This window comes from Xenopus laevis, chromosome 3S (genome assembly GCF_017654675.1).
Source record: "Xenopus laevis strain J_2021 chromosome 3S, Xenopus_laevis_v10.1, whole genome shotgun sequence".
NCBI classification, from domain to species: Eukaryota; Metazoa; Chordata; class Amphibia; order Anura; family Pipidae; genus Xenopus; species Xenopus laevis.
The window spans coordinates 97,455,219-97,483,120 of record NC_054376.1 but is presented as its reverse complement, the minus strand read 5'-3'; the positions used below and the strand labels follow the sequence as shown (position 1 = coordinate 97,483,120).

General features: G+C 38.5%; 1 protein-coding gene across 2 annotated transcripts; it reads right to left on the bottom strand.

Moving 5' to 3' along the window:
• On the bottom strand, nt 1–27,902 carry glt8d2.S (glycosyltransferase 8 domain containing 2 S homeolog). 2 transcript variants are annotated; one of them, XM_018256063.2, is made up of 10 exons: nt 27,064–27,902; nt 23,005–23,046; nt 21,508–21,600; nt 20,701–20,863; nt 18,565–18,682; nt 15,879–15,963; nt 7,282–7,394; nt 5,722–5,888; nt 2,651–2,763; nt 1–234 (listed from the first exon to the last, which is right to left on the bottom strand). In XM_018256063.2, exons 2-10 carry the CDS (start codon nt 23,021–23,023, stop codon nt 68–70), a joined length of 1,038 nt encoding a protein of 345 aa, XP_018111552.1. In that variant the 5' UTR covers nt 23,024–23,046; nt 27,064–27,902; the 3' UTR covers nt 1–67. The 2 variants fall into 2 exon arrangements, with proteins under 2 accessions (XP_018111552.1, XP_041444599.1); XM_041588665.1 differs by lacking the exon at nt 27,064–27,902 and having other exon boundaries at nt 23,005–23,622.

Here is a 27,902-nt window from a genome sequence, read left to right as displayed (position 1 = left end):
TGAAGGAATTGTAGGCTTGGTGTTTATTTTAAGCCAGCAATTTGCATGGCATTTTGAGTTCTAGGTGTTAGAGTTTGCGTATCTGAAAGTTTCCGGTGGGATCAGGGATAAACCATTTGTCCCACAGATCGGCATGGGAATGGGCATGTTGCCAAGGCTTGTATCTTCCGTTCCAATGGAGCAGTTTTGCTTCCCGAAGAACATTCTCAGGCATAGGGCTATCAGGGTTCCAACCTTCACACAAACAGAATAGCGCATGGTTAGCAATAACTGAAGCAGCCGGCAAATCCATTGAAAAGGGAGTAGGGGAGGGAAAGAATGAATTATATTATGATTGAGACAATGTATCATTTCCCCAAAGCTACCCTTGGGTTGCAAATGATTTCCAAGCTCCTGCTTGAACAAGAACTAAAATAAAGCAACTATTTTCAGCCTCAGGGTACAACCAGCTCCCTAGGATTCTACCAATCCGCATAAGACACACCTTCCCTAACTTATCTGTTCCCAGCTCTGTGCAGCACTGTTGGTTCCCACTATGTTTGGCCATCTACAGTATTTATTATAAATAAAGCCTATCTCTATTTATTATAAATAAAGCCTATGTGTCACCAAAAGATTCACAAGCAAGCAATGTATTCTGACACTTGGGGGCCCATTTACTTAGTTCGAGTGAAGGAATAGAGGAAAAATAGTTTGAATTTCAAATGTTTTTTTTGGCTACTTCGACCATCGAATGGGCTACTTCAACCTTCGACTTTGAATCGAACGTTTCAAACTAAAAATCATTCGATAGTCGAAGTACTGTCTCTTTAAAAAATTCTTCGACCCCCTACTTTGCCACCTAAAACATACCGAGGCCAATGTTAGGTCCCCATAGGCTTCCTAACAATTTTCTAATCGAAGGAATATCGAACGATTATTCCTTCGATCGTAGGAATAACGCAAAATCCTTCGATATTCGAAGTCGAAGGATTTTACTTCGACCCTAGGTAAATCTGCCCCTTGCCGAAATAACTAATATTGTTTGGGTTCCTCTGTACCACCCTCTGTGATATTGGCCTTAGGCCCCAGGAACACACACACACACTTCTCCGCTGCTGGAGAAAATGCTAAATTGACCAATAAAGACCAAATCCACTATTTTTGGCATTCATTCTTTGACTATTTTTGGAATCTTTCAGTCAAGGATTTGTCCAATTTACAACCAAATTAGACTAAAGAAGGGTTAAAAAGAAACACACAAGTAGAGTTCAAACCCCTGCCCCGTAATTTCCTTGTTTGTGTTACAAAAAATCATGTGAATTTGAGGATTTAGTTGGGCCAGGCACTTGGAATTTCTGCCAAAAAATCCTAAACCAAATCCTGGATTTGGAGCATTCTGGGCTGGAAGGAAAACACTGTTTATTACTGTATTACAGTACAATTTAAGTAAACTAATAGAAGCCATGGGACTCATTTATCAGGAGCCACAGGTTATATGGAGTCCTCTGTTGGCATCTCAGCAGGTGGCAAATAGTGTCAGACTATTACTGTCCGCAAGGGATACACATAAGGTTTCTTTTGAAGCCAACTTACTATTTAAAGGGGACCTTTCATCCAGACATAAAAAAACAGTTTTTAATATTTAATTGCAAAAGGACTTTTTTAATTAAAACATCCATATCAGCGATAAAGGTATCTAAAAATGTGTCAGCTGTCAGCCTTATATTGCTTGCCCCAGGCACTGCAATCACTTTCACTCTGCGCTTCCTAATTGTCACTGCTCTTCTCACAATTATCTACTCACAGTCAATAAATGTGTAACCAGTGTACAGGCATCAGCTTGACTTAATAAGTGTCCAAAATATTGTGTCTGCTTGCTGTGATTGTGAATTTCCCAGACTGAAGGAACCAGTTAAATGATCGATAGTAGAAGTAAAGTTTATTTTATTTAAAGGGATCCTGTCATCAGAAAACATCTTTTTTTCAAAACGCATCAGTTAATAGTGCTGCTCCGGCAGAATTCTGCACTGAAATCCATTTCTCAAAAGAGCAAACAGATTTTTTTATTTTCAATTTTGAAATCTGACATAGCGCTAGACATATGCCCCAGTCATATGACTTGTGCCTGCACTTTAGGAGAGAAATGCTTTCTGGCAGGCTGCTGTTTTTCCTTCTTCTCAATGTAACTGAATGTGTCTCAGTGGGACATGGGTTTTTACTATTGAGTGTTGTTCTTAGATCTACCAGGCAGCTTTTATCTTGTGTTAGGGAGCTGCTATCTGGTTACCTTCCCATTGTTCTTTTGTTTGGCTGCTGGGGGGGGGGGAAAGGGAGGGGGTGATATCACTCCAACTTGCAGTACAACAGTAAAGAGTGATTGAAGTTTTTAAGAGCACAAGTCACATGACTTGGGGCAGCTGGGAAATTGACAATATGTCTCGCCCCATGTCAGATTTCTAAATTGAATATAAAAAAATCTGTTTTCTCTTTTGAGAAATGGATTTCAGTGCAGAATTCTGCTGGAGCAGCACTATTAACTGGTTCATTTTGAAAAAAAAATTATTTTCCCATGACAGTATCCCTTTAACAAACACAATAGAAAAGATCTGGAATTATTTCTTAAGGTGACATGTCCCCTTTAGCCAAAATGCTTTGCTACTGTACTTACCCAGATATCGAATGTGCCAGTATGGGGTAACAGGTGAGTATTTTTCATGAAACACAATGAGCATGGGAGGAGTGGCCACACCACCACCAATGTTGCTGCTATAGAGATTTTCTCTGTTAAAACATATCAGGGAACATACATTATCAGTAACAGTATCAGTAACGCAAACATCACCCTAATTATTACAACAAATACACTTTCAGCAACACACACACATATATACTGTATATATATATATATATATATATATATATATATATATATATATATATATTTATTTATAGAATATATATCTGATTCTCAACCTTTTTTTTTCTTAGTACAGGTATAGGACTTGTTATCCAGAATGCTCAGGACCTGGGGTTTTCCAGATAGCAGATCTTTCCATAATTTAATTCCTGAACCAGCAAGTGTATTTTTTTCGATGTAATATTGGTGTGTAGGCGCCATCTCAGGTCATTTTGCCTTGTCATGTGCTTTCAGAAAGATCCAGCATTTCAGGATGGAACTGCTTTCTGGCAGGCTGTTGTTTCTCCTACTCAATGTAACAATGTGTCACAGTGGGACCTGGATTTCACCATTAAGTGCTGTTCTTAGATCTACCTTTCTATTGTTCTGCAAATGGGTTGCGTGGGGGGGGGGTGATATCACTCCAACTTGCAGTACAGCAGTAAAGAGTGACTGAAGTTTATCAGAGCACAAGTCACATGACTGGGAGCAGCTGGGAAACTGACAATATGTCTAGCCCCATGTCAGATTTCAGAATTAAATATAAAAAAATACTGTCTTTTGAGAAATGGATTTCAGTGCAGAATTCTGCTAAAGCAGCACTATTAACTGATGCATTTTGAAAAAAAATTTTTTTCCCATGACAGTATCCCTTTAAGTCTTCTAGAAAATCATTTAAACATTAAATAAACCCAATAGGCTGGTTTTGCTTCCAATAAGGATTAGTTATATCTTAGTTGGGATCAAGTACAAGGTACTGTTTTATTGTTACAAAGAAAAAGGCAATCATATTTACAAATTTGGATTATTTGGATAAATGGAGTCTATGGGAGACGGACATTCTGTAATTCAGTACTTTCTGAATATTGGGTTTCCAGATAAGGGATCCCATAACTGTACAACAAAATGCTTGTTTTTGTTCCTGACAAATAGAACCCAACTGCTTTCAGGAAATTCATTATAAACAATGCAGATTATTATGACGGACTGTGTGTGCCAAATGAACATACAGTATGTAGAATTTTATTTGGAAAACCACACACACACACCAGTTTAAAATACACAACATTCTAATCAATACCATTGTACAATATCTAGGAATTTAATTGGCCTCTGCCCCACCCATTTTTCACCCCATTGACTTCACCACCCCGGCCTAGCAACATTACCTCCCCACCAACCGGCGGTGTATTAGACAGCAAAAAAAGTGACAACCCTGTAGCTGAGAGAAGGGGACACTTAGGGACATATTTATCAAGGGTCGAATTTCGAATTGAAAAAAACGGCGAAATTAGAATTCAAAAAGACCAACCGAAATTAAGTCAAAGTTTTTTTTTTGGTCGAATAGTTCCGTTTTCGATCGAATTGGTCCGTATTCGGCCGAATATGATAGCGCATTCGCTCGAATTCGATTCAAAGTTTTTCCCCAAAAAAACTTTGATTTTTCAAAGTCCACCCATTGACTCCAAATAGGTTCTAGGAGGTCCCCCATAAGCTAAAACAGCAATTTGGCAGGTTTTAGATGGCAAATGGTCGAAGTCTAATTTTTAAAGAGACAGTACATGATAAATTTCGATATTCAAATTTTCGAATTTTTTTCAAATTCGAATAGAATTTGGACTATTCCCTAGTCGAAGTGCACAAAAAATAGCTTGAAATTCGAATTTTTTTCATTCTAAAATTCACCTCGACCTTTGATAAATCTGCCCCTTAGTCTATGTTAAATGCCTGTGCAAACTGAGCAAGCTGGCACATTATATCAATATGTGCCCCAACATGGCTGCCCACACCAGGATCTCCCTCCCAGTGTAGAGGAAATAACGCTTGCTAATAAAATAATAATGTTTCCCCCATCTGTAGTGAGACAATTTTGAAGTGATAGGTGCCATTTAGGTTGCATTAAAGTAGGAAAGTAGAATTTCAATTAAAAGGGGTGGTTCACCTTTAATTTCACTTTTAGTATGTCATAAAATGGCCAGTTCTAAGCAACTTTTCAACTGGTTTCCATTTTTTTTTTTTTTATTGTTTCTGGATTATTTGCCTTCTTTTTCTGACTCTTTCCAGCTTTCAAAAGGGGGGTCACTGACCTCATCTAAAAACAAATGCTCTGTAAGGCTACAAATGTATTGTTATTGCTACTTTGTATTACTCATCTTTCTATTCAGACCTCTCCTATTCATATTTCAGTCTCTTATTCAAATCTGAGCGTGGTTGCTAGCATAATTTCGACCCTAGCAACCAGACTGCTGAAATTGCAAAATGGAGAACTGCTGAATAAAAAGCTAAAACACTCAAAAACCGCAAATAGTAAAAAATGAAAACCAACTGCAAGTTGTCTCAGAATATCACTCTCTACATCCTACTAAAAGTTAATTTAAAGGTGAACAACCCCTTTAATCCCAGTTTCCTGGAATGAGTAAAATGTTTGTCCAACCCCAAAGCTCAGTGTTTGGGAGGAAGTAAGAACCTTAAGGAAACACATTGGAACCTATTTTTACAATTAAAAATTCATTATTTTAAATTCTTTGAGATACAGTTTTTATAAATATATTTTGGGCATAATGAGCAAATGGCTCAGTGGTCCTTTTCTGGCTCTCTTACCCCAAAGTAGAATAGCAGCATCTTTTCCCAGAGATTGAGCATATACAATGATATCTCATTCAGTGCTACAAGGCTTCCTCTAGGCTCCGGAATATTTAGGTGTTTCATAGTGAGTAAAGGAATCAAAAAGTGCACTTGAATGAATTGCCAGTGACTGGTAGGACATTTAAAATGTAGGTTCACTCTTCTGCAATGGAGCCTTTTGCTCCAAGAAAAAATGACTAATAATGTAATATACATACTCAACATTTTTCTTCATCCATTTCTCCAGCTGTTTGGTGATATGTTGCTCTCTCCACTCTGTCAAATTGGCCACAAACACTCCTGGGTTGAACGAGCAGGTGCTTGGACTGATGTGAAGATTCTGAATGGCTTTTTTTCTGTAGTCGAGAAAACCCATATATGTGTTCTGTAAGGCATAAATGCAGCTGGATTTTAAACACACACACATACACATTGCATGTTAATGTAACACAGCATCAGCATCTGCATCAAAGGCAGGAAAACAGAGCTCAAGCTACACATTGTGTTAAATCTACATGTAGTCTCCCTGCTGCTCTATTAACTACCGGTATATCAAATTCATTTGCCATGTTTTTTATAGCCAAAATTGTCAAATTCGACTAGGGAATTTTTAAAATTCGATTCGAGTTTTTATAAAAAATTCTAATTACATTTTCGAAATTGAACATACACTGGCCCTTTAAGAACTCAAATTCGACTGTTCTCTACCTTAAACCTGCTGAATTGCTGTTTTAGCCTATGGAAGACGTCCTGGGATTAAATTGGAGTTGTTTGCAGCCTTCCTTCCTGTTTTTTTGGAGAAAAAAACTCGAATCTAATTCGATTCAAATTCAATATAAGTTTGCGGGTCGATCCTATCCACCCGATTTCCAAAAATTTGATTTTCTTAATAAATTGCAATTGGTCGAATTTCGAGTTCATGGGGAGTTTTAAATAACTCCCATTTGACTCTTGATAAATCTGCCCCTTAATGTTGACATACTATTACTTATGTTCTACAAGAAACATATATCATATATCTTAAAAGAGACGTTTATGATGTAGCATTCCTATTCTTAGACTGTGTGCAACCGGTGCTTTATCTGCATTTCTATTCTGTATCTTATAACCTCAGCATTAAAATGCTATGTGGTTGCTAGGTTCAGCAATTCTTGGCAACCAATAAGCATATTCACTGTCAGCTTAGAGCTTTATTAACTTAATATTTTATAGTTTGTCCCTTTCCAGTCTTTCACTGAAATCACTGCCTGGTTGCAAGTGACAAATGGACTTGATCAACTAGATAAAGCTGCAGAATAATTAGAAACTCACCATTATTACCTTCATACCAAAACGTAACAAGAAAAAGCCACCCGTATATATATATATATATATATATATATATATATATATATATATATATATATATATATATATATATATATATATATATATATATATATATATATATATATATATATATATATATATATATATATATATATATATATATATATATATATATATACACCTCATTGAAGAAGTTGCACTCACAGTGTTTTCTCTACATCACGCAAACTATGTTGTATTTCAGAAATCAGTGGAATAAGTGTAGTTGGGGGAGGTCATTTTTTTAATCCACTTGTGGTGGCAAAAAAGGTATCCAAAATACAGAAAGATCCCTTATCTGGAAACCCCCATGTCCCAAGCATTCCAATTTTGCAAGGAGTGTCGGTGACTGGCACATAACAATTAGATGCAGTGTAGCAAGACATTTTATATTTGATCATCTGTCTTACCTGTATGCCTTCTTTGTGCACTATATCCTGTGCTGTACGTAAATCACAATCCTCAGAAAATGCAGCTGCGTGTCCTCTAGATATTTTTGTCTCGTAAAGCTCCTGGATGTTCCCTGGTATGCCAAAAGTACAAAAAAAATGTCTTTAGATTTTTTGTTAAGCTGATCATTTTTACTTATACAAGTAATATTCAATTGATATTGTAACACTAATCTGACTAGGCAGACCAAAAGGGGGTTAATATCCAGCTAGTTGTTAGAGCTTGGGTTACATGCGACTCAAAACACTTCAGGCTAGGGCCTTCGCTACATGGAAGATTTCCTAGGTGGAGTAGTTTCACTACAACTCTCACGCTACTTCATCAGCTATCACGCTATCAGGCAAGGTAGTCAGGTAGTACATCCGTTTTCTTCTGCAATATACCTCATAGCGGTCCGGCTCCCACCCTGTGGAGTGGTCAGGGAGAACACCTTTCTAATCCTGACACCCTATACACTTTGGCCCCTTCACTCTAGGCAATTCAAAAGCCTTGGGAAGCTACTCCCTGCTACAATCCTCGATGGAGCTCCAACTGCTCTTACTATCTGTCCTCTCTACCTTACTCTCCTAGAGAGTCTATGACAGAACAAACCCTGTTTAGCTAACCTCATTCACGGGGTTCCCTGTTCCCCGACTTAGACACTAGAGGACCCGGTCCTTCTAGGCACATGCCTTTCTGGGCCTTGCTGTACCCAGGCTCCCCTGGGCACGAGAGAGAGAGAGAGAGAGAGAGAGGAGAGAGAGAGGAGAGAGAGAGAGGGTTTTTTTTTTTACTTAAAGTCCAAAAGCTAAAACATGAGAAATTCAAGTTTTTTTTAACTATAAAAGGATGAATTTAATACTTACCGTAAATTCCTTTTCCCTCAGTCCCGAAGGCAGCACTTACTATAGAGAGAGCTCCTCCTTTGGGTAGGAATCACCGCCCAGCATAATAAAAAACTCCTCCCCTGTTCCCTATAAGAGACCCCTTCACCATATCCCCTTCAGTGATAAATAAGCAATAACACAATGAATGCCAAATATTTTAATAAAGGGGGGGAAAAAAACGTGCTGCCTTCGGGACTGAGGGAAAAGGAATTTACGGTAAGTATTAAATTCATCCTTTCCCTCACGTCCCTTGGCAGCACTTACTATAGAGAGTTTTGAAGCAATATTTCGGGAGGGTTTAGGTCGATACAGTATTTAATACTGCTTTTGCAAAAGCCACTTCCCTGGGTGTATCCACGTTGAGCCTATAATGGTTTGAGAAAGTCCTGAAGCTTGACCAGGATGCTGTTCTGCAAATTTGGTCCACAGAGACTCCTGCACTTTCCGCCCATGAGGCTGACACTGCTCGAGTTGAATGTGCACGCAACCCCGCAGGAACCGGCTTTTGTTGTGATGTATATGCAATAGTAATTGCCTGTTTTATCCATCGAGATATCGACATCTTAGATGCGGTTTTGCCTCTTCTAGCACCTGAATGTGTTATAAACAGGTGATTTGAGATTCTGAATCGTTGCACTACTTCCAGATATTTCAGTAAACATCTTTTTACATCCAATGAGTGTAGGTTCTCCTCATGTTTATTTTTAGGCTCTGGGTAAAAATCCGGTAAAACAACTTCAAAATTTATATGGAAGTCTGATGAAACTTTTGGTCTGAATGAAGGGTCTGTTTTAAGAATTATCCTGTCTTGAAAAATTTGCAAATAGGGTTTCTTACAGGATAAGGCCTGTATTTCTCCCACTCTTCTGGCGGAACAGATGGCTATTAGAAACACTGTTTTGATTGTAAGATGGAATAGAGAGGCCTCCTCCAAGGGTTCAAAGGGTGCTTTTTGTAGGACTTTAAGGACTATATCTAAATCCCACATTGGTGTTAGTGGTTTGCACTTTAGTCGAAGGTTCTGCATTGCCTTAACCAATCTTTTTACTAGTGGATGCTCCGCTAGTGATGAATTTCTAAACGCTCCCAAAGCGGTTATCTGTACTTTAATCGTGTTGGGAGCTAGATTCTTCATGAATCCGTCATGTAAGAAATCCAAAACTTTCGAAATGGGCGCCGTCTCTGGGAGCAGATTCCTTCTTGCACACCAATTTCTGAAAGTTGTCCAAATTCTTTGATAAATGCGGTTAGTCACTTTTTTCCTGCTGCATAGCAGAGTTTTAATTACTGCAGGGGAAACTTCTTGTTGACTTAATGCATCCCCTTCAGTCTCCACGCGGTTAGTTGTAGCGGAATTAGATCTGGACATGAGATTGGTCCTTGGGTCAGTAGATCTTCCCTTCTGGGTAAAAGCCATGGTGGGCTTACTGACATCTGAATCAGCTCCGAATACCAACTTCTCTTTGGCCATGCTGGAGCTATTAAGATTATTTCCGCCGAGGTCAGCCGTATCTTCTGGATCACTTTGCCCACCAAGGGGAATGGTGGGAAAATGTAGGCACGGTCGAAATTCCACGGTTGAGCCAACGCATCCACAGCTATCTCTCCCTGACCACTTGTCAGTGAGAAGAATCTCGGCAGTTTTTTGTTTTCCTTTGATGCCATGAGGTCTATTTCTGGAAAACCCCATTTTTTTGCAGATTTGTAAGAATACCTCTGGACTTAAACTCCATTCTCTTGGGTGTATATCTGTTCGGCTTAGGAAATCTGCTTTGAGATTTGACTGGCCTGAAATGTGCCGAGCTGCAAGACTGTTTAAATTTTGCTCTGCCCATTCGAATATTCTTTTTGTTCTCTGAACGAGGTCTTGACTTCTTAGACCTCCCTGGTGGTTTATGTAATAGGCTGTTGTTACATTGTCTGTATGAATCAAGACATTCTCGTTTCTTATATATGGGCCAAATGCTCTTAAGGCTCTCCATACTGCTTCCAGTTCTAGCGAATTTGCTGCCAGATCTGCCATGCCATCTTCCCATCTTCCTTGTTTTGACAATACTTGAAAATGAGCACCCCAGCCTCTTTTGCTTGCATCTGTCGTGATTAACTTTGCAGGAGTAGGGAACAATTGGGTTCCTTGGTTTAGGTTTTCTATCTGCAACCACCAGGTTAGTGATTTCTTTATTTTCTGCGGTATCTGTGTCTTCCTGTTTAAAGAATTCTTGTTGTGGTCCCATATTGAATTTAGAAACCTCTGTAGTTGTTTCATGTGAGCTTGAGCCCATGGAACAGCCACTATAGCTGCCGAAAAGAGTCCTAGGACTTCTGCAATTTGCCTTAGAGAAGATCGTCTTCCTTCTTGCAATATTCTCACTTTGTCCCTGATTTTTTCGGCTTTCTGCCATGGTAACAACACCTTCCCCATTTCGGTGTCTAGAATCATTCCTAAAAACTTTATTTTTGTTGTGGGAAGAAGATTGGATTTCTCCCAATTTATGATCCACCCCAGCTTTTGTAATGTTTGAACAGTTAAATTTAGGTGTTCTTGTAGGATGACTCGAGATTTTGCTTTTATGAGGCAATCGTCCAAGTATGGTATTATCGAGACTCCTTGTATTCTTAAATATGCTATAGCTATCACCAATATTTTGGTGAACACTCTTGGAGCACTTGATATTCCGAACGGAAGTGCTGTAAACTGGAGATGTTCTGTAAAAGTGGGACTTTTTATCGCTATTCTCAGAAATTTCTGATGACATGGTCTTATCGGAATATGTAAATAAGCATTTCGCAGATCCAGTGTCACCATCTCCTCTCCTTCTCGAAGAGCTTGAATCGTAGATCGCATGGTTTCCATCTTGAACTTCTTCTTTTTTATATAGCCGTTTAGATATCTCAAATCTATCACAGCTCTGAACTTCCCTTCTGGTTTTGGTACTAAAAAGATTGGGGAATATACTCCCGATCTTCTTTCTCCTTGAGGTACTTGGATCAATACTCCTTGATCTTTGAAATCTTGGATTGCCGCACACATAGCTTCTTTTTCTTGTTTTGGAAGATATGTCTTTACAAATTTCGTTGGAGGAAAAGAAGTGAATTCGATGGAATAACCTTTCTCTATAGTTTCCGTTACCCATCTGTCGGATGTTATTTCCTTCCATTCTGCTATAAACTTCTTCAATCTTCCTCCAACTTGTTTGGCGTCATGCCGAAAACAGTCGTTGCTGAAAATTTGCACGTCCTCTTCCTCTGCTAGATCGTCCTCTGAATTGACTATAGGGTCTATCTTTTGTTGGTTTCTGATTTCTCCAATCTTGTCGAAACCTATATGAGGTGCGACACCCACGAAAAGGACGTTTAGTGGATCTTCTATCTTGAGGCAGACATCTCACTTTGTCGTCTGATTTCTTTTCCACTAATGAATCTAGTTCTGATCCGAACAACTTTCCTCCTTCAAACGGAAGATTAAGCAAGCGATTCTTTGACGCTATGTCTGCGGCCCATGGTTTTAACCATATAGCCCTCCTGGCCGATGTTGCAAATGCTGTGGATTTGGATAGAATATCAACTGAAGCTAAAGCTGCTTCCGTGAGAAAATCAGCTGCTGAAGATAACATGGGTAAGTCGGACAAGATCTTGTCCCTTGGCACTCCTTTCTTCAATGCTTTATCCAATTGAGTAATCCACACCTTCAGTGATCTAGCTACTGAGGCTGCAGCTATTGCTGGCTTAAATCCTGCTGCTGCTGCTAGAAATGCTTTCCTTAATGCGCCATCAGCTTTTCTATCCATCGGGTCTCTAAGACCCCCACTGTCCTCCAGAGGAAGCGTTGTTCTTTTAACCGTCTGTGCCACTGGGGGATCCAGTTTTGGAGCATTGTCCCAATCTTTGGCATCCGCTTCATCAAAGGGAAATAGTATGTTAAATTTTTTCTGTAAGACAAATTTTCTATCTAGGTTAGACCACTGATTTTTTATTTTCCCTTTAATAGCTTCATCCAATGGAAAACATTTTTCCGTTTATTGATATTTGCAAAAAGTTTGCTCGTTTTCTTTGGTGGTTCCGAAGTATCTTCTAACCCCATGGTCTCTTTAACCGCCAAAATTAAGGGATCTATATCTTCTATGGGAAAGAAATCTTCTGAATCTGAATATTCTGAATCTGAATCCCATTTATGTTTTGAAGGACATGGTTCATTCGAATCATCCGAAGAAACATTTTCATAAAGAGGGCTGTTTTCGATAGGAATATCCTTATCCTGTTTAGCCTGGTTAAATGATTCAAAAGCCTGCAGCATTGCACCCTTCATCCATGATACTAATTCATTTGAATTAGCAGCTGGGGCTGCTGAATTATTTATCTTATCCTTACAAGCCAGACACAGCTTGTTTCCTTCAGTTGGTAAAAATTTATTGTTACAGCCCAGGCAAATAACTAAGGGTATCTTCTTAGTAGTCTCCTTTTTATCCTTAGGTGATTCAATTTGGGGGTCTTTATTTTTGGTCTTATCTTTCATTTTCACTTTAAGTTCCCCTCTATCAGGTGCAGTGTCAGTCATGTTGTCTGGCGTGTGCGCAGCGTTTGGGGACCTGGACGGTGAAGCATACACCCAGGAGCGGCAATCCGCCATTTCGCGGCGTGTTGTTTATCGCCAAAACCCGGAAGTGACGTAATCGTGACGTCACTTCCGCCGCTACGTCCCCCAGCGCACTTGCTATCGCGCGCACACTAGGAGGCCGGTCATTTGAGCGGCGTCCTATTCACAGCCCATATTATTTCCATTACCTGGAGGCATATACATCTGCATAGCGTCCGGTTTATTTGCTGTAACGGAGGCGCAGTCATCTGACAGGCGTCCGATCCTGAGTCCTGTTTAAGGGAGGCACAGTCATCTGACAGGCGTCCACAGGTTTTTTTTTTTAACGATGTTTTCTGCTGAACGATGTTTCCTCACCGGTAGGAAAAAAACACTGAAGGGGATATGGTGAAGGGGTCTCTTATAGGGAACAGGGGAGGAGTTTTTTATTATGCTGGGCGGTGATTCCTACCCAAAGGAGGAGCTCTCTCTATAGTAAGTGCTGCCAAGGGACGTGAGGGAAATTTGAATTTATAGTGGAAAAAATACTCAAATTTTTTCGAGATTTATTTTACCCTTGGGATGGAAAAAGACAGAATCCAAAAATCCAGCATCTCAAACCTGCTTAGTTTGTATATAAGTCAGTGAGAGAGGTCCCTAAACTATTTGGAAGTTTCTGTGGTCTGTGCTGGAATTAGCCCCAAAATCTGACTATGGGCAAAAATCTGGAAAAAACGCATCGCATTTGTCCACGATCTGATTAAATTGTGCTTTTTAAATTATAAATACGGTCACATTGTGGATTCTAGTTTGGTCAGACTTTTTTTATTTAAAAAAAATCGGAAAAAATTGGATTTTAATAAATAATTATCCCCTTAATGTATAATTGCAAATATATATATGAATAGATGTTATATTCTGCCACTTGATAGAGCATGCATTAAATAGATTCAGCAAAGAGCCCCTACTTCTTCTAAAATCCATGGATATAACCAACCAACCCTTTTAGCAATCTTATCTTATCACTCCCCTTTAGATGAACTACAATAACTTGCCTCCATGAATTTAATAGATTTATGGCAAAAATGTGTATTTTCCACTTGCATATGAGAAATTCCTGTCACCTCCTGTGCTGCTTGTCTTTGGATTGAATAGAAATTGCAGTGAGAGGCAAGACAGGCTTTGATAGGGTGTTCTCCAACCCTAGTAATGTGGTGTAGAGAAAATTCTTTGTTGTCAATAAGGCCAGAAGAGGTCTATGGCAGGAGAATACACATAGAAGACATGACTAAACTATTGCTTAGGCAATGCCTCTTCCATCAAGCAAAAGTAATACAGCTTTTTAATCAAAATAAAAGATCATTTTATGAAGGAAAAAACGTAAAGTTTCAAGCTAAAAAAAAATGATAGCGCCCTAGAGTCTCTTTAAGATAACTGTCCAATTTGACACTTGCAACTTAAAAGCAAGCTCTCAACATGAAAAAACAAAAAATAGGGGGGGGGCTTCATTTGTGATTTTCTTGTAGACTGCCAATCCACATAGGGACTACCAAGGACCACCCACGAACATTGTTCATGTGTTGCTCCCCAACTCTTACTACATCTGAATGTTGCTCCCGGGTAATAAAAGGTTGGGGACTCCCTCATTAACCTATACAACCCTTCTGCATCGTCAGAAAGTGCCAGGTTCCAGTCACAAATAAGAAATAATGTGAGGTGAAAAAGGTTTAATTAAAATATGTTTACATGCATTAATGGCAGAAGAACATACCTAATAGAATTGAAGTACAGGAAGGAAAAGTGTGTCCCATGTCATTGCACCATCCCATTATTTAGTCTGAGATCCCAACCATATAAGGTAAAACTTAACTTTTATTAAATTATCCAAATTAACACGAGAAAAAATAATAATAAGAAATTAAAAGCAAGGTTAGGTAGGGTAGCTGTATAAACACGAGGTCATCAGCTAATGTACGATACATGAGATCGAGATTGTGATGTGGGTTTATGCTGCAATAGCAACTGTTGCCCACCATCAATCTCAACTGCTGCCGTACTGGCGTGCCTCTATGCGTATGAGGGAATTCATGGATGGCGTTTGGAGTTATGTCGGCACATAAAAAGTAAGCGCAGTGTGTACTCTGTAAACTCAAGTGCCGTAAATGGCAGCTTCAACCTGAGAGTCCCCGTGTCAACTGTGAGGGTACTTGCGCCCCGTCCCTTGTATCAGGGAAGAGGTAGTGAAACAATAGGAGGCGGAAGCAAACCTCCGCGATCGAGAGCACCCCTCGTACCCTCCCACACCACCCTTCCTTTGAGATCAGTGCCTTTTAAGTGAGTATCGGCGAACTTAAAGTGCCCTTCTCCAGCCCTTCCGCCCTTCCTCCCTTCCACAAAGCCGCCCGTCCCAGCTTGTAATCGTCCCTGCCTAACAGTTTTAAAAATAGATGCGCCGATCGGCTACCCGCGTCCTAACCGTGGACTGATCTCAAAGGAAGGGTGGTGTGGGAGGGTACGAGGGGTGCTCTCGATCGCGGAGGTTTGCTTCCACCTCCTATTGTTTCACTACCTCTTCCCTGATACAAGGGACGGGGCGCAAGTACCCTCACAGTTGACACGGGGACTCTCAGGTTGAAGCTGCCATTTACGGCACTTGAGTTTACAGAGTACACACTGCGCTTACTTTTTATGTGCCGACATAACTCCATACGCCATCCATGAATTCCCTCATACGCATAGAGGCACGCCAGTACGGCAGCAGTTGAGATTGATGGTGGGCAACAGTTGCTATTGCAGCATAAACCCACATCACAATCTCGATCTCATGTATCGTACATTAGCTGATGACCTCGTGTTTATACAGCTACCCTACCTAACCTTGCTTTTAATTTCTTATTATTATTTTTTCTCGTGTTAATTTGGATAATTTAATAAAAGTTAAGTTTTACCTTATATGGTTGGGATCTCAGACTAAATAATGGGATGGTGCAATGACATGGGACACACTTTTCCTTCCTGTACTTCAATTCTATATGTCATGTGACCCTGCACACCATTATTTTGTGATCTCTCTATCAATGGGAGGTGCTACCTATTACCTTTTGTTGCAAGAACATACCTAATACAATGACATCATCATCCAGATAAATCACCTTCTCGTGTTCTTGGATGAGGAGTGGTAAGTAAAAACGAACGAAGTTCAACTTTTCAAGCGTATTTTGAAAAGGAAGGAAGCAAAAAAAAATGTAAGTGTTATGAACTTGTCTTTAGTTCTTCTCATAACTTCTCTAATATTCCCCACTACTGACAACTGTAAGCAGTAAATTGATGGGTCCCTGGTACAGTGTTTATACATATTGTAGCAAATACTAATACATTTGTCATTTACTGAGACTAAACAACCAACATCTTTTTAAATGACTGTTGTATAAGACTCCCCGCACCATTTGCCATCCACTGCCACATGTTTTCCACTGTATTCAAATGGAATTCTGTCCAGCGGAGTTCCATCTTCAGTTCCATCTTCAGCCGCTTCAGTAATCTTTGGGTCTTCTTCCTTCCCTTCGAAAATTTCCGTGACTTTCGGCAAATGCACGGTTGTCGCGAAACAGAAAATTGATCCAACAGCGCATGTGCCGATAAGGCACTTACTTCCCGAAGATTACCAAAGAGAAGAAGATGGCGCCCGTGAACTCTGCTGGACAGAATCTGCACTGAGGGGTAAGTAAAGAGTTCGGGGCATTTACCAGGGGTAACAGCTACACTGGGGGGAGCAGGGAGGGGGTCTATGTAGAGTAGGGGGGTAGGGGATTTTAGTTGCAAGGGTTTGTTTTTAAGTGTAGCACAACGTGCAGAGTGGAGATCAGCCTGAAAATGCATGCTTTTTTTTTTTTTTGCTTTTGTATTTTTCGGGCTGATTTCTGCCTCATGTAGCTGCCTCAGGCTAACACTGTGCCTGTGAGTGGAGATTCATACAGGAGTCTATAGAAGTGCCTTAGGCATTAAGTAAAAGCAGAGCAGTAGAAAAAGACTAATCAGACAGGTGCAACGGAACTAGTGCAACTGGAAAGGCTAAAAGGGTTCAGGATTTGTGAGTGGTTTGGCTGAAGTAAATAGGTTGACAAACAAGGTAGCAAATACAAGTTAAAGGGGTTGTCTGCCTTTAAGGAGAAGCTTAAAGGAAAACTATACCCCCAAAATGAACACTTAAGCAACAGATAGTTCATATCATATTAAGTGGCATATTAAAGAATCTTACCAAACTGGAATATATATTTAAGTAAATATTGCCCTTTTACATCTCTTGCCTTGAGCCACCATTTCATGATGGTCTGTGTGCTGCCTCAGAGATCACCTGACCAGAAATACTTCAACTCTAACTGTAACAGGAAGAAGTGTGTAAGCAAAAGACACAACACTGTCTGTTAATTGGCTCATGTGACCTAACATGTATGGTTTGTTAGTATGGTTGTGAGTACAGTGAATCCTACGATCCCAGGGGGCGGCCCTTATTTTTTAAAATGGCAATTTTCTATTTATGATTACCCAATGGCACATACTACTAGAAAAGTATATTATTGTGAGAATTGTTTATTTACATGAAGCAGGATTTTACATATGAGCTGTTTTATGCAATATCTTTTTATAGAGACCTACATTGTTTGGGGGGTATAGTTTTCCTTTAACTAAAGAAGTAGGGCAGAAATGATGTACATTATGTTTTGAGCTTCTATACCAGGCCAAGCCAACAACAGCCCTTTAGCAGGGAATAGAGTGAAAAATGACATCCCATAGTTTTTTGGCTTCCAGGGTAAGTAACCCCCATTTGAAGGCTGGAAAGAGTCAGAAGCAGAAGGCAGATAATTCTATGACTATAAAAAATGAAGACTAATTGAAAAGTTGCTAAGAATAGCTAATTCTATAACATAATAAAAGTTAACTTAAAGGTGAAAAAGCTTGGCCTTGCAGACATGACAAGAGCAAAATAAGGCAGTACATGAATAAAGGTCACTAAATTTAATAGCAACTGAGAAAATCAAAAGATTTAGTCTGAAGTTGCTACAATAGCTTTAAAAGCCTCCTGTTCTTATGTGTTCATGTTCTTAAAACTCAGTTTGGAAAGCTTAGAATTTCAGTAACTGATGCAATTCAGCATTTTCTACGAACAAAGTACTATATCCGTAGTAGTAATAGTATTTTAATCATAACAGCTAAGAACTTATAGATGTAATAGATCTGTTTTTGGTTTGTCTGGAAGATATTCATGTTATGTAGAAATGTACATTTGTAGAATATACTAAAATAGCAGCCTTCTATGTCTCTTCTAAAAGAAAACATAGAACATCAGAACATCACAGCCACAAACTATTTCCTTTAAATGTGGTGACTAGGCAGGTTTTTTAGTTTAAATAAGATAATTGACAGTATTAAATGCTTTGCAAATTATTGTGGGTTTCTATATTTTGCTACTTTGGAACATCACCAAATCAGAAGTTGAAAACACATTTTTAACCTGTCAGTTGCACCATGGCACAATGTGAGACAGCTAAGTATTATTCCTTGGGGGTTACACAGTAAACAGGCAAGAGTTTGTCCAAGTCCAACAACCTGCAACAACCATCAGCTTTTATCTGGTTAGTACATTTAGAATAAGAAATTAAAAATCTCATTGGTTGCTGTAGGTTACGGGACTGGTAAAAACTTAATTTTTTTTACAAAATAACATATTTAGACAGTGTGTCACAATTCCCTGTAAAGCAATTTATTAAATACCCCGTGCCGGCTTGACGAAAATCTTCACTTACAGGCTGGAGAAGCTCAGGGAAAGCTGCATCAGGTCTCACTTTGCCTTTAAGCACCAATGGATTGAATTCCACTACTTTAAAATGTATTTTATTTAACTGAGTGCCCTCAATCCATTTCCTAAAAAGAGGGAAAACAAATGAAAAAATAGAAATGCATATAAGGAGAAAAGGTTGAGATGAGATTGTTGAGTGAGCAAGTAATGAAAAGCAGGCAAAGAACATTTAACATTTAAATATTATTGGTTATTATTTCTGAAATTGTCTTTATATTTAATTAATTTTGCTTCTCACCTAGCTATAAGAGATCTTGCCATAAATCCAAGAATCATACATGTTATGGTAAATTGGTCTACTGCTAGCAAGCGCTGAAAGCCCTGGTGCTGCATTATTCATTTTCTCTTACAGTATGTATATAGCTCCAACACTTTTTTGCCGCACTATATAAAGATTATACATCATTCAAATTAGTGTATGTCCCAGTAAAGCTTACAGTCTAAGGTCCCTATCACCACAGTTGTATTCCTGTCCAGGCATTGGATCTCAGCCTGCCCCCTCAGCCTTTGCTGAATGACCTGTTGTACTGCACATGCTCCAATCAAGGCATATGGTAAATTTAGAATTTACCATATAGGCACCTAAGGGCCACCCGCTCAAAGCTGCCACCCTAGGCATGGACTCTTGAGTTCCTACATGGTGAATACGGCCCTGACTATAACACTCACACACAGTAGGGTCGATCTTATCAGGAGCCAATTAACTAACCTGCATGTTTTTTTGGAGTGTGGAGAGGAAACTGGAGAAACAGTGGCGGAAACTCACACAGACACAAGGAGAATATACAAACTCCCCTCAGTGCCCAAGCTGGCATTGAACTCAGGACCCCCCCCCCAGCCAGATTGTGGGTCTTCGTATCTTTTTCTGGCGATTTTTTGTCAATTTTCGTCCATTTTGCCACATGCGCAGTTGTCACAACCCAGGAAACTGCTCCAACTGTGCATGTGCCGCTTCGCCGGTCTCAGTCTCAGATTACCGAAGACCTGGGAGATGGCTGCCGTGAACTGCAATCCCTGAATATGCACCGAGGGTTAATTAAAAATTTAGGGGCATTTCCCCTGGGGGGAGGGGGAGCTAGGCTAGGGCTGGAGGAGGGAAGTAGGGGGTTTGTTGTTAAAGGAGAAGGTAAGCTACAGAGGCATTTTATTGCCAATAGATTAGCAATAGTGCAAGCTAGAATGCTATATTTATTCTGTAGAATGGTCTACCATACCTGAGTAAACAGCTCTAGAAGCTCTCTCTATTTGTTTAGGATAGCAGCTGCAGTATTAGCTTTGTGTTACATCACTTCCTGCCCAGTCTCTCCTGCTTGCTCATAGCTCTGGGCTCAGATTACAGCAGAGAAGGGGGGGAAGAGGAGCAAACTGAGCATGCTCTTGCCCGGGCAAGGAGGTTTAAGCTGAAGGCAGGGAGTCTGATACAGAAGCCCATGTGTACATAATAGAAGGAAAGAAATGTGGTGTTAATTTTGACAGAGGACTCAGAGCAGCATTACTTTGAGGGTTTATTGGTGTATTTAAATAGACCTTGCTGATAAAACTTGCTTAATTTTTACCTTTCCTTCTCTTTTAAGGGTTGAATTATCCTTTAAAAATTATAACTCTTTGCACTGTTTGGTATAATCAGTCACAAACACACATGCAGATGGCATCAATGGAATTAATTTAGACAACTCCAGTCTTTAATGTTCCTAAAGTGATAGGTGTTGTAGTATAAGATAATTTCTGACAGCTATCTTTATATCAGATCAAGTCAAGCTTATTATATTCAAGCAGGGGCAATAGAAGTGTATCTGTGAACACCTACAGTATAGTGGTTATAGAAGAAAGCTACTTTATTCAAAAACCTTTTCTAAAATACGGTAAGAGGGAAAGCAAATTCTTGGTTGGACTGATGAAATAATTATCAAGCTATTTAATTTTTCAATGTAATTAAATACATACAGTACCTAGATACAGGAATGGATTTTGGAATGTTACCTATGAAGCACTGTACTTACAGAGAAGGGAGACTTTGCATCTAGAGTACATAGCTTTAAATACAATGTACAGATTAACTGAATATGATAAAAACAATAAATACCTTATGTGCACTACTGAATTTTTCAAGCCAACTATATAGAACAGCACATTGGCTTCAGTGTTACTGTAGATGCTGTTGATTGCAGCTATGGTTGCCCCCATGCGATTCCTGGCAGCGCATATAACAACTGGAATGACATCTTCCTCTGTTTCTTCATCTGCATCTAAATGTAACAATTATTATATTATTTATTATACATTAGTTGCTATGGAGGCTGGAGTTTCCAAACCCAATATGTTTCTCTGCAACCTTTGTGTATTGGTACATAAAGTGATTACTTTGGGTGTGGAAGAAATGCACAAAATCACCACCCTCCCCCCATTCACTTTGACTAGAAATTGACAGCAATTGTCCAATGCAGTGAAATGACAGGCACTTACATCTCAAAAATGTTCAGTGACACATTTTTGAATGCTAGCCTCCTATCACTTTACTGCACTTGAAGGTGAACAGGGGACAATTTTGTCAAGTGAAAAAAGTTGCCTGAGTATAGGGAAGGAATGTTAGAAAGATAAATTGCTTTAAAGAATGTATTCACTAAGAACTCCCTGTAGTCCTAAATCTGAGATTGCCAACTCAGATTCTCAAGTGTTGCAGATTAGACAGTTTTTTAGATTGCTCATATTGGTACAATGATGAGATGGTTTCTTGGAGGCATAGGTGATTTCCAGTATAGAGGGGATATAGGCTTAGGGCAGGCAGTGGATCAGTCAAGTGACCCCCCACAGGGTTCCTCTTACCATTCAGTCTGGGACCCACCAACCACTGCTACATTTTCTGTAAAGTAGGAATTCATTTTCCGCTCACCTTCATCTTCTTTGTGTCTGGAAACCTTGTATACTGTACTGTACCATATTGCAAAAAATGCCAATACAAGCAGAAACAGAAGAATCTGGTTAACTGAAATAAAAAAGATAATTGCTATAATAAAAGAAACAAAGCTATTTCAACTAAATTCTTCTGCAATATTTAACATTTTAACAACTAACTAGTACAACTTCAATTTATTTTTGATTTTGTTACCTACCAATTAAGCTTTTACTATCATCAATACACTACAAATCAAATTCAACATTAGTGGGTAATAATGCTATTAAAAGCACCATTACAAAGTATCTAAAGGTTGCAAAATAGAGTTCAATTTACCTTACAAGGTAAAAGGAGTAGTAGGTTCTCTATTTCATTTCTCTGTTCATTATTGTAAACTTTATCACAAAAAAAAGAGTCAAACTCAGCCAAACCTTTTTCTTGATAACCCTATTCACTTTATTACAGGTATGGGACCTGTTATCCAGAATTCTTGGGACCTGGGGTTTTGTGGATAACGGATATTTCTATAATTTGGATCTTTATACCTTAAGTCTACTAGAAAGTCATGTAAACATTAAATAAACCCAATAGGCTGGTTTTGCTTCCAGTAAGGATTAATTATATCTTAGTTTGGATCAAGGACAAGGTACTGTTTTTTTTATTACAGGAAATTATTTAAAAAATTTGGATTATTTGATTATAATGGAGTCTATGGGAGACGGCCTTTCCGTAATTCGTAACTTTCTGGATAACGGTTTTCCGGATAACGAATCCCATACTTGCATTCTAGTTCATCTGGTGCACTCCAGAAATATATATTCAGTGCTGTCCAGGACAACATGGACACATTCACTGTGTTTTAGGCTATAAATACAACAAAAGCAAGGCTATGGTGATATCCCTCACATACTGTCCTAAAAAGAATATGGACATCAGGGAAGGGAAAGATTTCTTATACCTGTATACGGTTGTTCTGGTATTGGATGGCAGATACATTAACCCCACATGCTACTGACATTACTCACCTGACTCACAGATGACCCAATACTAAGGGGCCCATTTAATTAGCTCGAGTGTAGGAATAGAATAAAAAAAAATGTCGAATTTCGAATGATTTTTTGGCTACTTCCACCATCGAATTGGCTTCTTCGACCTTCGACTTCGAAACGAACGATTCGAAACTAAAAATCATTCAAATATTCGACCATTCGATAATCGAAGTACTGTCTTTTTTTAAAAAAACTTTGACCCCCTACTTCGCCACCTAAAACCTACCGAGGTGCAATGTTAGCCTATGGGGAAGGTCCCCATAGGCTTTCTAATGTTTTTTTTGGTTGAAGAAAAAATCTGCGGTAAATCCTTCGACGTAGATATTTGAAGTCGAAGGATTTACATTCGGCAGTTGAATATCGAGGGTTAATTAACCCTCGATATTCGACCCTATGTAAATCTGCCACCCTCATTTATTAAAAGTTTTTTTTTAAAAAAACTTACTTCTCTTAAAAACAGCCATAAGGACAAATTTAACTGGATCACCTAAGAAACAAACAGAATACAAGGGATATAATAACTAACATGGCAAGAATAAAAATATTTCCTTTATATGGATAAACTGTATTCAACTTTATCTGTACAGTTAAACCAAAAGTTGAAATTTCCTTCTGATGTACAAATTGTATTTCCACTAAGCATGGGATATGGAATAAATATGGAATTAGGAACACCATGGACATCCTGATGTAAACCATGGTAATGAAATCATGACAGGATTAAATAGAGTAGCCTGAGTCATGACATGTAGTACATATAAATGGTGAAAAAAGATTGTTCATATAGCTCACAAAGACATAATAAATACATAATTTTCACTTTAGGAAGGGGGTGGTGGCCTCCTAAAATGCTGTGCATAGTGGCCGCTTCATGTACACGTGTGACATTAGCCGAAAGTAACAACCCTTCTACTGTTAGGGCAATGTGGGGAAAATAAATTGATTATGGAAATGGAAAGCTATACCCCTTCAACAGCTCATGTAAAACTCTGCTTCATGTAAATAAAACATTTTCATAATAACATACTTTTTTAGCAGTATGTGCCATTGGGTAATCCTAAATAGAAAATTGTCATTTTAAAAAATAAGAGTCCAATCCGCAACCCGGACACCGCAACCTGCATTCTTACACGCTTGTACCCACTAGCCGACCCGCGACCCGCTGACCATCAAGATTCAGGAAGTGCTGTCATTGTAAACCGGAATTGACATCATCGGAAGTAGACTTGATCAGAAAACAGGAGTAAAAATCGATATTGAGAAGACCCGCGGCCCGACCCGAGATCCGATTTTATACCCGCACCCCGAACTTCTACCCACCGGGTACTGCAGGTTTTTGCTGGTACCCAACCACTGCAGTACTCTAATTCATGGTGCACACAAACAAACCATATATGTTAGGTAACATGAGTCAATTAACAGACAGTTCTGTCTTTTCCTTCCACACTTCTTCCTGTTACAGTTAGAGTTGTAGTATTTCTGGTCTGAGGCAGCACAGAGAATATCAAACACGAAATGATGGTTCAAGGTAAGAGGTGAAAAAGGGCAATATTTACTTAAATATATATAATACACAAAAGCTATGAATATCCTGTAAATTATATCCTTATAAACGGTGAGTTCTGATGTCATCAGTTATAAACGGTGAGTTCTGATGTCATTTCTGTCACATGACTCACTGAAACTTGTGTATTATAATAAATAAAGTACTGCCAGTTGTAAAATATGAGGATATTAGAAGTTACCTCGGAGTTCCATGACCTGTATAAAAACACTCGGCCTCGGTAACTTATAATATCCTTATATTTTACAAGAGGGGGTACTTTATTCACTATATATATACCAGTTTGGTAAGATTCTTTAATATGCCACTTCATTTGATATAAACTGTTGCTTAAGTATTCATTTTGGGGGTATTGTTTTCCAGGACATTTTTTTAGAAGGGACAGGGGTTCAGTTTTAGGTTAACTCATTCTTTAACATACTTTCCCTGAAATGCACGCAGCTGTTTTACACATTTTCTCTACAAATTTGTGATTGCTTTAATGTGCTGTATTTAAGTCTTCCTCATCCTCGGCAAACAAAAACATTATACAAAGCAGAAATATAAAACATTATGGTGAAACTAAGAAATGCTTCATATGTATTTTAGATTTCCACTCCACTTTCAACAAGTCCAGTCTTCAACTTTGTTCTGCATCTCTGATCCTGACTTGGCCTGTCGCCACTTTTGAATGTATGAAACTGATTATATGGAGTTTCCGCTCCAGTTATGACTCAGCCAGCTGAAACTGCATTCTGTGTATGTGTTATTTAATAAATAATCATTTATTGTTCTACAAATTACTCAGCTACATATTTATAAATAGCCTCTAGATTTGACAACATGTTTGTTGAATAACCAAATAGTTATTATGCTTCAAGTTTATCATATCTATACTTATGCTACAGTTAATGCTTCTTGGTTGCATTCTCTGTTTAGTTAGCAAACCCCCACTAATTTGCTGCATTACTGCACTTTTATACTCCTGGTTTGCTTCAGGATTAGGTGTAAATGTAAATGAAATTGTGGATAGCAGACAATTCTACCAGTTCGTAATCCTCTACCCACTACTTGGGAATGAGAAGAAACACTGACATGGTTTAAGGAGAGTTCTCACATCTTGTGTTACAAGACAGCTGACTGAAAAATTACTTAGGATGATAAAAGCTAATATTGCTGGCAAAGAACTGGCTGGTAGGGCATTTTGGCATTTTTTTTTTACTGTAGGAGAATAATACAGGAGAATTAACATTTGGTTATAGAGGTCCCTATATAAACAAGAGCTATAATACTGTTTACCTGGGTCTGAGTAAAGCAACTGGAGAACTGGCCAAGGAGTGTATCAATGGTATCACCCTAGACTTGACTGCAAAACTGATCAGAGGTTTCCAGTGTAGCCATTCATCAATTTTACTTTCGGGCACTCCAGACTACTTCTACTGAGTTCATGTGGACATCTTAAAAAAGGATAGCCAGGGCAATTTATTTTCTTTGCATTGTGGCACTGCATAATGGAGTGCAGTTAATACATGACTGAGGAAGGTGATTTTGAAGCACTAAGACACTGAATAAACAATCTGTAAGCAAGAGAACTGTACCGGCCACCTCTGTAATTGTTTTGCCCTTCAATAACATAAAAAAATTCTGGGTGTACTTCAGTTACTGCGCTGCGGTGGCACAAACACAAGACAGACTAGAACTGTGCCATATGATAACATATTTCATTTCAGGATATCTACTCATCTTCTAATCGAAAGCTTCCAAGCGTTTTGGGTTCAGTCACTTACTGGTGAAATCCAATAGGCAGAAATTTAAAAATATGTTTGTAACATTTACCTAAGTATAATTATAGTTAGAGAGAGCGAGACCATTAACTACTGCACTGTATAGGTATCAGCATCAAACTGCAAGAGCTGCGGTGTGAAAATGAAAATGAAACAAAAACCCAGATCCAAGTCTAATTTCAAATTCTCTATATCATATTAAAAATGACCTATACATGATCGAACAGTGATTCTTTCATATTGTAGAAATTATACTGAAAATTAAAATATCTTTTACCTAAATGTTTTTTTGTTTTTTTATCTAAATTTTTGACTGGGAAGATTTCACTCAAACTAGTGGTGTGCGTTCAACTAAAAGAAAGTGTTTACAAGGTTACGATCAAGTGGTATCTATACACTGGCAGACTTGCAAAGATATATCCCAGAACATCTTCATTAAGCTGGAGAGGGTGCTCAAGTAAAAGATGTGTCATTTTATATAATCAGTCTTAAGGATTCTATTACTTACAGCGACTGCCTCATTTTTCGTTGGCCATAACAACACTCAAGCTGAAAGTGAATCAAATTACTATAGAGGCACAACAATCTCTTCTAAATGGAAATCCAATAATGTTCTTTCAATCAATTGAGTTGGTTTCTAGACCTGAGAGCAATAAACAATTTGAGGAAATGACAGCTTACTCTATATAACTGTACCCTCACTGTGTAAGTACTTCTTTATCTATTTAGGATGTTTATTCTTGATGGAACCAAGCTATATCTTTCATCTTTTATTTCGTTCATGTTTTCTTTTTCCATTTTTAAGCATGCTATTGCTAACGTTGATATACATAACAATACTACTGTGTATGTTATGTTTTGTATTTATTTCTCAAAATCAATAAATAATGGTAACCTACAAAAAAAGTACATGTGCCTTAATTAAGTTTGAAATATGCAATGAAAGGCTTAAATACATTAGTGAATAGAAATAATATATGTGATTCAAGCTTAAGGGAAAGGGGAAATATGCATATTTTATATTGAATTGTCTAATTGAGGGCTAAAACAAATAGTTCATCAATAATTTTAATAAACTTAGTTGTAACTCCAAAACATATGCATTTATTTTGGAACACTGACGTTTGATGCTTCTCTAGCCAAATGAAAAACTGTCTAAATACTGTGTTATACATACCAATGATGATTCCTTTCAGGACAGTCTTTGGTATCAGACATTGTTTCAATAATAAAGTTGATTTTCTTTCAGTTCAACCTCCGTAACTGCATTCAAAAACAGTAAAAGTTCTTAAATCTGCAGTGGGTGTTCTGTCTACTGCCGGCGAAAAAGTTGGTTCTTTGTTCAGTGCAGGTTGATGTGCTGCTCCGAACAATAAAATGCTGCATTTGCTAATGGAGACAGCCAGGGAAATGAGTTCCAGATGTGAACAATCCAACCTCTGCACAACTGTCTGGTGATCTGCATATAGATTTCTGCTTTCCTAATGTGACAAAAAGCACAGCAGAAACAATTATTCAGTTAACAAGGGCACAGAAAGTGAAATAATTGGAACGCCATCACTGCCGGAGTTGTGCAAAAATGCTTAGCACACTTTTTCGTGGGTATATAAGGCTCATATTACAAGTGCTGTATCGTGAGCCTACAGTACATTAGAGCTGTGAATCCAATGTGATTGGCCCATTATCTTATCCTATTAAAGTAATGATGCAATTTTAAAAAAGAAAAAAAAAAGTCTGGAGTGCTAGGGCTGGCTGGGAGGTATAATAAAATCCATGGAAGACTGCATTGGTTCCTCAAACACCCAGATGGACAGGAAAAATAGAAAATAAAAAAGCTTGCATCTTTATGAATGAACACAGCAGTGACAGACAACACATTCTTGAGTATACTACAAAAACAAACTAGTATTAAAAGATCTGAATATAAAAAGTATGAATGGAAAAAAGCGCAGAAAAAATATGAATCTCTCTAAAACCACCAAAAATTCGGATAATTACTAGCAATGAAAAATTAGA

Bases quoted from the DNA above. Each gene is read 5' to 3' on its own strand.
- glt8d2.S (XM_018256063.2), bottom strand. The intron at 7,395-15,878 runs GTATGTTCTTGC...TTGGCATACCAG, and splicing joins TGATGATGTCATTGTATTAG to GGAACATCCAGGAGCTTTAC. The intron at 235-2,650 runs GTAAGTACAGTA...GTTTGTGTGAAG, and splicing joins CTGGCACATTCGATATCTGG to GTTGGAACCCTGATAGCCCT.